General features: G+C 48.8%; 4 protein-coding genes across 6 annotated transcripts; 3 read left to right on the plus strand and 1 right to left on the minus strand.

Moving 5' to 3' along the window:
* On the minus strand, window positions 1–5,562 carry LOC6531586. 2 transcript variants are annotated; one of them, XM_015195939.2, is made up of 2 exons: window positions 5,410–5,562; window positions 1–1,053 (listed from the first exon to the last, which is right to left on the minus strand). In XM_015195939.2, the coding sequence occupies exon 2, from the start codon at window positions 1,042–1,044 to the stop codon at window positions 7–9; it is 1,038 nt and encodes a 345-aa protein (XP_015051425.1). In that variant the 5' UTR covers window positions 1,045–1,053; window positions 5,410–5,562; the 3' UTR covers window positions 1–6. The 2 variants fall into 2 exon arrangements, with proteins under 2 accessions (XP_015051425.1, XP_002092384.1); XM_002092348.3 differs by lacking the exon at window positions 5,410–5,562 and adding an exon at window positions 2,733–3,916.
* LOC6531588 lies at window positions 2,310–5,295 on the plus strand. Its single transcript, XM_015195940.3, has 2 exons — window positions 2,310–2,632; window positions 3,916–5,295. Exon 2 carries the CDS (start codon window positions 3,916–3,918, stop codon window positions 5,167–5,169), a length of 1,254 nt encoding a protein of 417 aa, XP_015051426.1. The 5' UTR covers window positions 2,310–2,632; the 3' UTR covers window positions 5,170–5,295.
* A 252-nt stretch (window positions 5,563–5,814) lies between the features above and the next one.
* Window positions 5,815–8,447, plus strand: LOC6531589 (mediator of RNA polymerase II transcription subunit 16). The gene has a single exon (XM_002092351.4). The coding sequence runs from the start codon at window positions 5,886–5,888 to the stop codon at window positions 8,346–8,348; it is 2,463 nt and encodes an 820-aa protein (XP_002092387.1). The 5' UTR covers window positions 5,815–5,885; the 3' UTR covers window positions 8,349–8,447.
* Window positions 8,448–8,619: 172 nt separating this feature from the next.
* LOC6531590 (vacuolar protein sorting-associated protein 35) lies at window positions 8,620–12,436 on the plus strand. Of its 2 annotated transcripts, none has more exons than XM_015195941.3 (8): window positions 8,620–8,754; window positions 9,191–9,380; window positions 9,440–10,173; window positions 10,229–10,464; window positions 10,520–10,858; window positions 10,916–11,479; window positions 11,540–11,723; window positions 11,783–12,436. In XM_015195941.3, the coding sequence occupies exons 1-8, from the start codon at window positions 8,752–8,754 to the stop codon at window positions 11,942–11,944; spliced, it is 2,412 nt and encodes an 803-aa protein (XP_015051427.1). In that variant the 5' UTR covers window positions 8,620–8,751; the 3' UTR covers window positions 11,945–12,436. The 2 variants fall into 2 exon arrangements, with proteins under 2 accessions (XP_015051427.1, XP_002092388.1); XM_002092352.4 differs by lacking the exon at window positions 8,620–8,754 and adding an exon at window positions 8,789–8,977.
* The last annotated feature ends 37 nt before the right edge of the window (window positions 12,437–12,473 follow it).

The raw sequence follows: 12,473 nt of genomic DNA on the forward strand, positions 1-12,473 counted from the left end.
TTAGCTCTAATTTTTGCTATCGAGCATTTTTATTAGGTCGTAAGCATGTTGGAAACGCATATCACAGAAGTCATCTTGGCATGCCACACACTGCTCCAGGAGCAGCTGCAGCCTTTCGTTGTTCAGATTCTTGAGCAAGTAATCCCTTAGCAAAAGGCACGCCTGGTAGATATTGGCATCCAGCTGGTGGCCGGAGCAGAAAGCCGAGACATCGAATGTAAATCCCTCGCCCGGCAGAGGCTCATATTTTTCGGCTTGTCCTGTTGCGGATGAAGCGTCCACCAGTACCACGGAGTCCAAATCAATGAGGTACACCTTCTTGGTGTGTTCGTCGTAAGCGAAATTATCGCCGGTGAAATCGGTTAACATAATGCGAAAGTCCGAGAAGCCAAAAGTCAGCTTGAGCGAGAGCTGCATCAACTGGAGAGCCAGCTCCACTCGCAGATCTTCTTCACCTTCGAAGTAGTTAGTCAAAGTACGTCCTGCGTAGGATTGGAAATGTGTGAGACCGCAGGAGGCGTAGGTGGTAGGCACTGGAAAGCCTTGCAGATACAGTTCCTGCATGAGCAGCGGACTGACGTAGTGCATCATGTAGAACCACACACTTGCGGAGGCATGTCCACGCTGCTCCAAGTACGAAACGAAGCGGGGTTTCCTTGACGGAGTTCGGCAGAGATGGAAGCCACCAGGTCGCTCCCCTAGTTCGTAGAATGCTTTCTTCACATCTTTGATCTGTTGGTTCTGCGCATCAATGATCTTTCTCTTGGCTACCACCTGATCCTGGTCTTTAAACCTTAGGAAATAAATCACTCGACGATCAACGAGCAAGGAAATGGCTTTTAGAAGTTTACTCCAATCGGAGGGCTCTGCGATTTTCTGGAAGATTTCCCCGCACAGCTCTCTTTGTCCAAAGAAGCAGTTTGGGCACAAACGCAGATCCTTCTCGAAAAGCTCCTGGAACACTTCCCGCTGCGGCTTCACCTGCAGCTCCTGCAGCAGGGCCAAAATGAGCACCACTTTCAGTTGCCCGGGCGACAGGTGCATCACAGGGAGCTGCAAAGAGACAGACGGGGAAACGGATGAAGGGGCTTGCCAAACAACAGAAGAAGCCACACGTGTATGTATCCAAAGAAATGTGCGTGAGGGCCCAGCCTCCAGTCCACTGACCACATTACCTGTTTGGCAGCTACACGCCAAAAGCGAACCTAAGCACCGAGCCAAAGAAGCAGCTGGCTGTGCCACCTTGACGAAGCGTCTATACTCTTTCGCCACATTAAGTTCCATTTGCTATTGAGCAGCGCAGTCGTATGTATATTTCAAGTAATGAAAGTACTGCCCTCCAATAAAAAAAAAATGCTAAAATTCTATTTTTAAGATCCCCCCCTTAAGCACTTTCTAATTTTAGGATCTTCAGATTGGTCATAATTATTGCAGATTAGATTATGAACCATTATCGCATTTATCTCACCAGCTTTGGGTGTATGCCAGAATGGTTAGCTCACAAGGTCTGTAGAGTAATGGCGTCGAGGGAACTTACAGAAATAACTTTGGTTCTGAAGAAGAGCCAATTGAATGGGTTCAAGGTTGGCCATCAATCGCTGGGAGCAAGAAGGCAGACGCTTAATTTGTTATCTCTGCAGAGGTGGGAGAGCAGCCATTATGGAGATACCGGTCGCATCCTGCAAGACCTCCACTTCCACTCCCAGTCCCTTTCGCCTTGCCCTATACTTCAAAATTAAGTGTGTCCCAGAATGGACTGGCTCTGGGAGAAGACGTTGGATTTCTGGTGCTCATTCTTTGGCGACCACGAGCATAATTACTCGACTAAAGATTCAGCACCATCGCTCACGACTTCGCCAATACCTCAGTCTATCAAACGCAAATCCCGTGTGAGATTCAGCCGCAGCACCATACGCAAACTACAACTTAACGAACTGGAACAGTTGGGCTCCACAAATGCCTTCTTCAATTTCCTGCTCGCCCAGCGGATTCGGCAAGTGGGCTTGCTCGGTCTCAACTACCTGGATGTGTTGAAATCCCACCGACTTATTTCGGGGCAACACATCTGGCACTCCATGGATGAGAAGGAGCGGAGACCCTACCTAAAATTGGCCGAAAGTATTCGGCAGCATGATATGGAAACCTTTCAGGATAGAAGGAAACTTGATGAAATCGGCTATCAAATGTATGCGTGCCAAAAAAGAGCCAAAATCGCTGAGAACTCGGAACGCAAAGCACCAAGAGATTGGGAGACGCAACCGAGGAGAGACCTGAAAACGAAATCGCTTGGAGAACGTTCCCCCAAAGCGACTAAGATCAGTTGAAGGTGGCGCGTTGCGCTCGACGGTTGTCGCTATTCTGGTGCTCGCTCAAGTTCTCCGAACTCTTGGAACAGCTGGGTAGTCTGGCCTGGCGCATTAAGACGCGATATCGGTCAAGTTCAGACGACAACGACAACGACGACGAAGACGACGCTACGATCAGTCAATTAGCCTCGCCGTGAGGGCGCGTGAAATTCACTTTTAAATTTCCCGAACTCGATTTTCATATACAACACAGATCCACAGATCGCTTTTGTTACGAATCTCGCGTGTGCGCTTGTTTGAAAAGGAATTTGTCACAGTGCCAAAAGGTGTGTTTCTTCTTGGAAATGTCCACTTAAATCGTAAACTTTTCCAATGCGCTAAAAAGCCATAAATTAGCGCTAAGGTCGCACGAGAACCCTTCATTACCTGACTTAGGTTCGCTTTGCGCAACTGAACAGCGCGATTCGAGGCGAGTCAACAATGTGCGCAGCAGAAGCCCAGATTATTGATTGACTTTGCAATTTACGATGTATATTTGCATGAGCTCAGTTCGAGATTTTCAAAAGCAGGGAATTAGCACTCATCTCATCTTCGGGCCAGGTATTTTTTATTTTGGCAGATCCCCATATTCAAGTACTACAATATAGAGAGATATATAGATAGTTAGATATAATCGTGTGTTATTTGGCTTGGCAGTTAGCAGTAATTGTGGGGCGACCACCGAAACCACCGTGTTAGCTGCCCATAAATTACACGTTAGATAAGACCGACATGTGCTCCTCGCCGACTTCGAGAGGCCCCCATATAAGTCGCCTTAGCCTGAGCCCCACTTGTCCAACTAAAATCTGTAAAAACACTTTAAACCGGTTATATACATATAGTACCCGCTGGGAAAACAAATAGCGAACCCGAGCCGGCAATAGATGAATAACCAAGCCACCAAATGGCTGGCAAACTGGCGCGTCGTAGTTATATTATTTCGGCTTATTGATAAACAAAAGTCTGTATATACAAATGTGTTTATATACGAGTTTTTGCATTCGGCGATCTTGATTCAGCGCGTTCTTGGCCATGACTAAGGAAATCAAATGCAAGTCGCGTAATTGATAATATTCAATTCGATTGCGTCACGTTCACTGGAGACACTCAAAAAGCTCCTTCACTCTACAGATTATGTTTTCAAGGGGATTGCGTTATCGGACATTTTAATCTTCTCGGTTTATGGCACACGCCCTTTTAATTAACACCCATAAAATGGCGAGCGAAATTGGAAGTGTGAAATTTGATTTGTTTTAAATATCATGTGTTACGACTTTTCTAGCTCTTTTAAGACTTACTAAAAATAGTTACTAACTGAATAAACTATAAGAAACAAAGAACCCATTAAACATAGCAAATACCTGTTTTGACCAAACACTTCCCCAGATGCCTCTCTCATTTTTGAGTTTTTTTTTTAATTTTACATTTCGTATCGCTTTCTATTCGCCCGCGCCTGAATAGTTTCTATTGTATCGCGAATGATTGATGGACGCCCATGACACGGGCAAATTATAAACCGGTTCTCGAATGGCTCATTAACATTAATCGCCTTTCTCTGCCCCATTCGCAGATGAGCATCTCGGCGGTGGATCGCAAAGAGCAGGCTAGTGTGGGCAACGCTCTGGGTAGGCGCTATGGGCAGCTGCTCCATGGAGCCAAATACACAGATTGTGTGTTCCACGTGTGCGAGGAGCAGGTAAAGTGCCACAAGCTCATACTATGCTCCGCCAGTCCTGTTTTTGAGGCCATGTTCTTTGGTCCTATGCAAAACCACGAGCCCGAGCCGGAAATCGAAATCCCCGACATAAGTGCAGCCATCTTTAAGGTGCTGGTGGAGTACATCTACACGGGCGTCGTTGACTATAATAATCTGGAGCTGGTGGCCTGCATAGAGCTGTACTACGCGGCTGAGAAGTATCTGCTGGAGGAGTTGATCGCCGACACGCTGATGGCCATTACCCGCAAGCTGCGCTTCGCCAACATCCTGCCCGCTCTGGAGCTAAGTGTTTGCATGGGCCTCGACGGGCTGCTGGAAGTGTGCATGACCTTTTTCATGCGATGCTGTGTTAATAATGGACAGTATATGAGCCACCTTAAGGAGCACTATGTGCACGTGTCCAAGGAGTGTGTGAAGGCCATCATAGCGGCGTGTAAGGAGCCGCACAAGCTGCTCATCTGGTACGTTTACGAGTGGACGCGCCAGGAGTGCGAGCAGCTGGGTCTGGGTCCCAGTGATGCCGACTTAGTAGTTCACGACTTGGGTGGCAAGACAAGTGATTGGCCAGCGGCTGCGGGTGCTAATGATTTGGAGTCACCAGCCTTAACTCCGGTGGTGTCGTTGGAGCGCTGCTATTACAAGGCCTGTCGGCCCTTCACAGTGGATGCAGAATCTCCGGTGTTTCGCCTGCGTCTTAAGTGCGCTAGGTTTATCTCATTGATGGGCTTGGTCCTGAACAGCAGGCTGACCCCCAACCGTCTGGGTCACGTCCAGCAGCTTGAGTACCGCGAATCGCTGCGCCTGGATCTATGCGAGGTGCCCGCCGACAGTGATGGCCCTGCCACGACGCCCGTGTGGAGCCATGTTGTCCAGGGGCAGAGCACGAAGTACAACTGCGACCTGCATCTCGGCTGGCGTCGCGAAGAGGCCTGTGTGCTCAATCCGGAGCTGACCTATGAGCTGCAGATCCGCTGGGACAGCAGTGCCTACGGGGCGGAGTATCCGTGCAGCCTGCAGTCCTGCCAGGCGGACGGAATCCGGTTCATCGACGAGGACAGCTTTAGCGGAAGTCTCGTCAAGGGAGTGCGTTACGCCAACCTGGTGTAAGCGCTTCAGCCGCGATACGCGATACCCCCAAAATTAGTTAGTTCGTAAGACGTGAATGTATTTATTGCCCTAAGTTAATGTACGCCGCCTCAGAGTTCAATAAACTGTGAGTAAGATCGCTTCAAACACAAGGCGTCTGCTGATAAATGGAAAAGCCGGTTTGCAGCCGCTTTTGTTTGGCGAATGTCGAACTCGATCGCGGAACGCCGTTCCGACTTCGAATACGGGAACTTAACTCACCTGTTGTCGCGGCCACAGATCAAGACACCTGCTTCGACGAATGGACAGCAAACATCGGAAAAATAATAAATTATAATACAATCATCTGATGTAAACAAAGCGAAATTGAACAAGAGACAGTGTGACCAGGTGGGGATACTACTTTAAAGTTTAATTAGGGCGACCCTAAAATAATCAACGGTGGTAAACTGGCTATTTTATAACTTACAATGTTTTAGGTTTAGTAATGGATTAACAACTGCAACATTATAACAATTCTTTGCTGTTCAGAAGTAAGATATTTAAAAGAACTACCGAAAAACCTAAGCATAAATCCCAAACATTTATTGTAAAAAATGCAGTGGAAAAGCAGTGGAAACGCAGTGGACCGTAAACACCCGTGCAACAGTGCTGTAAAGCTGTGAACAGAACAGTGTTGGCAGACGCCGGTTGCAAAACAATAATAGTCCGCTTTGGTTTTTGTTTACGCTGCAAAAATGACGATTTTGTACAAAGTGGAGGGCAAGGAGTTCAGCAAGGACAGTGTATTTCCGCACAAGAACGTCCTCTGCTCAGTCTCCGCGCGGAATATCGTTGCGTTTAGCGCCCTGCAGAGCGCCATTGTTCCGGCGTCCCACGGAGGAGATGCAGGCGATGGATCCTTGCCAGGAGCGGGCTTGGGCGTAGGCGCTAGCAACAGCCACGTGTACGTGTGTGACATCGTTACGCCGTGGGAATACTACAAGGTGTGCTCCTCCAAGTCGCTAATCAGTGTTCTCCAGTGGAGTCCCAACGGCGAGCAACTGCTGCTTGGATACGTCGGTGGTCGCGTCGAGATCTGGCGGCCAAGGAACCAGTCCATAAACCTGTGGGTGCTGCAGTATCACGCGACCGTGCCCTGCGAGGACATCATCGAGGCACAGTTCTTCCACAACGGCAAGGGCGTGATCTTCAATGCGCTGAAGAAGGATCACACTTACTATGCGGAAAAGTTCGAGCGGATAGAGCAGCAGAGACCCACTCTTAGCGGATTCGGCGGAGTGGCCAGCGAAGGATGCGTGCTACTCACTTCCTCTGGACTGCTGGCCGCCTTTAGTCTGCCCGTAATCCAAAAGATAGCCACCGGAGGAGGAGCAGCTGAGGGACCGGCCCATGAGGTCGTCGAGCTGACACCCACGCTCCACAGCATCGGGATTTCGCGCAGCTTCATCGAACACTGCAGCTTGACGCCAAGTCCAACAGGAGCCCTCAATATCGCTTTCAGCTGTGGCTGGCAGCAACAATTAGTGCAATGCTTTAAGGTCTCGCTTTCTTTGGAGGGCGAACTGGGTCTGGAGCAGCACTTGGCCATCAAATCCGAGTCCCAGACCAGCATATTCTTAGGACCTCTTGACGGGAGACGGATCAGTCACCTAAAATGGACACGGGTGGCCAACGATGATGTGATTTTCATAGCCTACGCTTGTCCGGATGGTGCTGGCAGTCAACTGGAGCAGTGGACGTTGACACGCCGGCACCAAAGTGTGCACGCCCTGCTCCAGGGTGGAGGAGGTGCCAACAACAAGCCAAATGAGTTCGTGCAATCGGAAAGCTGGGAGCAGGTGGGCAAGGTACAGCTAAATGCATCCTTGGCGGATATCAGCGTAACACGACTATCAGTATCAACGCCGGACTCTTGTCAAGTGTACGCTATTCTTCAAGACAACAGCGTCCAGGTGCTGGAACCCAATTCCATGAAGCAGCTTAATCACACCCAGTTTGATAAGCTATCCGACGCCAGTGGCGGAGTTAAGTTCGTTAGCGGCGACTTGACACCCAGCAGCCAAATGCTCCTCATTTTTGACAGTCATGCGCAATTGCACGCCATGCAGGCACCTTTGCTGAAGCAAGGAGGATCGGGTTTGCTGCTGCTGGAATATTGCATCGTCACAGGATGCGATGCCAGCGATGTGCTACTCCTTAACCTGGGAAACCTGGAGGCTCTGGTGGAAAAGCTAACCGACAACTTTACTCGGCAGCCTTCCTTTGTGCGGCATTTTTACTATGCCAATTTTCTGGCCCTCAAATCCAACATATGCCGAGTGCAGCAGCAGGAGTTTGACAATCTCATTATCTTACACGCAATATCCACCACATTCAAGAGCCTCCTACGGCCCTCTGACCTGGGTTTTCAGGATAAGGGACCTGCCGATAACTTAGCCATAAAGCTGGCCGAATCCATTCCGGATGTGGACACCGTGATGCTGAACCTGGACGCCAAGGACTTCACTGTGGAGCCGGTGATGCTGCAAAGTCTACAGCAACTGATTCAGTGGGTCACAGACCTGGCGCTTAACATGTTGCACCGCCTGCCCGAGGAAGTTATGAAGAGCAAGCTCTCCGGAAAGCGGCCAAGCTACGACATCAGCCGAGACATCGTGGCCATCAGCAGTCTGCGCGAGCTTCTGGTCATGATACGCATTTGGGGCCTGCTGAACACCCAGTGCCTGCCCGTCTACACCAAGACTATGGACAACATCGATGTGCTAGTGATCCTGTTTCGTTTACTAACTCGCCTGGCCCAGAATCCTGCCGAGCCGGACGAAATGCTGCTGGACGAGTGCAGCCTGCTGTCCAAGCAGCTGCTGATTCCGCAGCCCACAAAGTTCAACCCCACCACGTTGCTGAGTGCCCAAGGATTCGCGGCCGTAAAGTCGGGACAGCTGCAGTTCACCTCCCTGGTGGAGCCAACTTGTTTGCAGGACATGGAGACGGAAGAGGTGATCTTCGCCCGCTCCATTAAGGATGGCGTAAGCAATCTCCAACTGGGCGCTCGACCCAGCAACATCCGGAGGTGCGCCCGCTGCGGATTTGTTTTCGTCAATAACGCCAGCAAGGTGGCCAAGACGTCGGCCCTCAAGGCGTGGTTCAGCAAGTGGCTGCACTGTCACTGCGGTGGCTTCTGGAAACAGGTTCACTAGTAAATCTAAATGAGCACTGTCCTTAGTTCTTAAGTATAATTTAAGCTTCAAATAAACGTGAATAATGGCTAACAAGTTTAGAGAGATTCAGAAATTGAATAATCAAAATTGAAATTATTTTTTACCGTCGGCAACGTAACATCAACAGAGAAGTATCATCATAATCAAATTCACAATTTTTAAACGAATTGTATTTGAATTTAAAAAATTGGTAACTGGTTGGTGTATTCGCTAACGGTTCGATATCAACAATAACAACATATTGCACAACTAGCATCACTAGCATGCCAATCGATATCAGGACGTCCAATTTGTCTGTCGGCTGTCGGCAATCGATATCTGCTCTGCAAATAGATATTTTCAGAATAATTGGCTAATTTCACATCGCCTTAACGCTGCAGTAATGGTAAGTGCATCGAGGTGCATCCTGTAGTCGCCAGTAGTCGGGATTCCTAGAGATCAGAGTGCCGCAAGTCGAGGCAAGGCAAGAGCTGACTGCGCCCCTGTCGACGTCAATAAAAGGCTGCCTGTGGTGAGAAGCAACGCCCCCCGGTCCAAAACCCACGTCCATGTATCCCTGGAGCTCCTCCTCGTACGGCGGCCAGGTTCCCAGTGCCGCCAACGTCCGGGTAAATACTCCACGAATCCCAGATTACGAATCTTGGATATGTGTAATCTCTAACCCACTTATCTTCAACTTGGGCAATCCTCCGGCTCAGCTTCCGGACTTTATCCGGGAATGAGCAAAGTGTGCTTATCTCAAGCCGTCTCTGTTGCTCGTGCTTAAAATATATTCCATGTATCCCTTAGCCAATAATATTGCCTACCATCTGTCCTTTCAGACCATGCCGAATGGTTTGGATGACCAGGAGAAGCTGCTCGCCGAGGCTATTGGAGCGGCGAGGAAGCAGGCCTTCCAAATGAATCACTTTCTGGACAAGGAGCGAATGCTGGATTCGCTCAAATGCGCCAGCACCATGCTGAGTGAGCTGCGGACCTCCGTCCTCTCCCCAAAAAGTTACTACGAGCTGTGTGAGTAATACTTACACGTAATTTCACCTCCAGATCTCATTGCATTTATTGAACCGCAGACATGGCCGTCACCAACGAACTGTGCCACCTGGAGCTGTACCTCAGCGAGAAAATTGACAAGAAAACCGATTTGTACGAGCTCGTTCAGTACTCGCACACTATTGTGCCACGGTTGTACCTCCTCATAACAGTAGGCATTGTGTATATTAAGAATGACCCTACACTGAAGCGTAGCATTCTGAAGGATCTGGTCGAGATGTGCCGTGGTGTCCAACATCCGCTGCGAGGTCTATTCTTGCGCAACTACCTGCTGCAGTGCACCCGCAACATCCTACCCGATGTGTTGGTGGAGGAGAACGAGCACGAGGGCAATGTCTATGATGCCATCGACTTCGTGCTGACCAATTTCGCCGAAATGAACAAGCTGTGGGTGCGCATGCAGCACCAGGGGCACTCTAGCGAAAAGACGCGACGCGAGAAGGAGCGAGAGGAGCTGAAGATCCTGGTGGGCACTAATCTAGTGCGATTGTCGCAGCTGGAGTCGGCCACTCTGGAGACCTACCAGCGACTCATTCTACCGGGCATTCTCGAGCAGGTAGTTAGCTGCCGGGATGCAATTGCACAGGAATATCTGATGGAGTGCATCATCCAGGTTTTCCCCGACGAGTTTCACCTAAAGACACTTGACCCCTTCCTAAAGTCCTGCGCTCAGCTGGAGACCGGCGTTAATGTGAAGAACATTATAATATCGCTGATCGAACGACTTGCTGCCTATAACCAGCGAAGTGGCAAGGTAAGCTCCTCCGCCGCTTCCTGCGCTAACAATGTCTAAATCACTATTATTTTAGACTAGTGGCAATGCCATCGATGCCATCATACCCGCCGAGGTGGAACTGTTTGAAGTTTTTAGTGTCCAAGTGGCAAACATCGTGCAGACCCGAATGGACATGCCGTTGGAGGATACCATATCGTTGCAGGTTGCTCTGTTGAGCCTGGCTCAGAAGGTGTATCCCGATCGAGTTGACTATGTAGATAAGGTGCTGGGCACAACCGCACAAATTCTGCAGCGCATGAATATGAACAAGTAGGTTGAACTCTAAAAGGGAATATCTAGTTTGCTACATCTTCATTCTTTACAGCATCTCCCATCTGCTATCTGTGAACCAGGAGCTATCCCGCCTATTGCGCATCTGTATTGACTTCTACAACAACGCCTTGACCATAATTCAGCTTCATAACTTTTGCCCGCTACTCGAAAAGTTTGATTACACATCTCGTAAATCGCTGGCCCTGTACCTAGTTATGAATATCTTGGACAACGAGACCCTAGTTCCGACAGCTGATCAGGCGGATAGTCTGCTGACCATCATTACGCCGTTGATTAAGGATGATGACACAAACAAAGAGAACGGTGCGGCAGCAGGAAATACGAGTCCGGATGTCGAGGAGTTTGCCGAAGAGCAAGGGGTTGTGGCACGGTATGTCTTAATTTCTTTTCTAGATACGTGTATAAATCATTTCGTTTATTGCTTTAGATTCATTCACCTCATGCGCTCCGATGAACCCGACATGCAGTATAAAATGCTGCAGACCGCCCGAAAGCATCTGGGAAATGGGGGCGGCCAAAGACTGAAGCATGTCCTACCTCCGCTTGTCTTCGCCGCCTACCAGCTAGCCTTCAAGTACAAGGCAATCGCCGAGCAGGATGAGAACTGGGACAAGAAGTGTCAGAAAATCGTGCAGTACTGCCACAGCACCATCAGTGCGCTGGCCAAAGCCGATCTCGCAGACCTAGCTCTGCGTCTTTACCTGCAAGGTGCCCTGGTCATTGGGGAGATCGGTTATACGAATCACGAAACTGTCGCATACGAATTCATGACTCAGGCCTTCTCTCTGTACGAAGACGAGATTTCCGACTCGAAGGCCCAGCTGGCAGCCATAACGCTAATCATGTCCACTTTCGAACAAATGTCCTGCTTCGGTGAAGAGAACGCTGAGCCGCTCAGAACGAATTGTGCGCTGGCTGCATCAAAATTGCTGAAAAAACCGGATCAATGTCGCGGAGTTGTGGCCTGCGCGGCGCTCTTCTGGAGTGGAAAGTATGTTAGAAAGCCCTTTCCTAACTGAAATTTTACTAATGTGACTTTATACGCTACCAGGCAAAACGGCGAGCAAATGCGTGACGAGAAGCGAACTCTGGACTGCCTGAAGAAGGGTGCTCGAATCGCTTCGCAGTGCTTGGATACCGGGGTGCAAGTTCAGTTGTATGTGGAGCTGCTGAATCACTATCTCTTTTACTTCGAACGCGGCAATTCACTTATCACTGTGGCGATGCTTAACCAGGTTACTATTGCTTAAAAAAGAAAAATTCTCTTTAACTGGAATGAATTTCAATATTACAGCTAATTGCCAAGGTGAACGAGGAGCTGCCCAACCTGGAACCCAGCGATGAGACCAAACAGATTGAGAGCCATTACAAGAACACACTTGCACACATCCGCAGTCGCATGGAATCCAATGACTCGGAGCTGGAAGTCTCCTTTGCGGGCATAACTCTCAATTAGCCCAGCGCACCCACTTTGGATACCCTTAGAAAGCATCCAAGCGCTAAAAGCCTGCAGGACGACCGGCCAGGCCCGTTTTTATACAGCTAGTTATCAGCTTGCTCGTAGACCGTTTAGATTTACTCAAAGCTCTGCGAGAGTATTCAAATTGCTTGTGTGTGAAATGAAATTCCATGGTTAGGAAAGTTGTGGGCCTTCGACCAACTTTTGATTTGTCAATTTGATTTCGATCGTAATCGTAAGTGCAAAGTAAAAACATTCTTGATTATTTCCCCGATTTATTTAGTATGATAGATATGCGTATATTTAGCCCAGAAAATTTTTAATTTACCATATTTAATCTCCTATCCTTTCCTCAAAAGTAATGTGAAAATATTGTTAAACAAAAATAATACAATCTTACATACCATTATTGGATTGGGTCACGAATCGCTACGCGCTACGTAAAAATATGTATTACAAATAAAGTTAAGACCAAATTGTTTTCGCGAATTCACAATTCGCCTGTATGTGTGGCCTGGACTACAGT

Source organism: Drosophila yakuba, chromosome 2R (assembly GCF_016746365.2).
Source record: "Drosophila yakuba strain Tai18E2 chromosome 2R, Prin_Dyak_Tai18E2_2.1, whole genome shotgun sequence".
Lineage (NCBI taxonomy): Eukaryota > Metazoa > Arthropoda > Insecta > Diptera > Drosophilidae > Drosophila > Drosophila yakuba.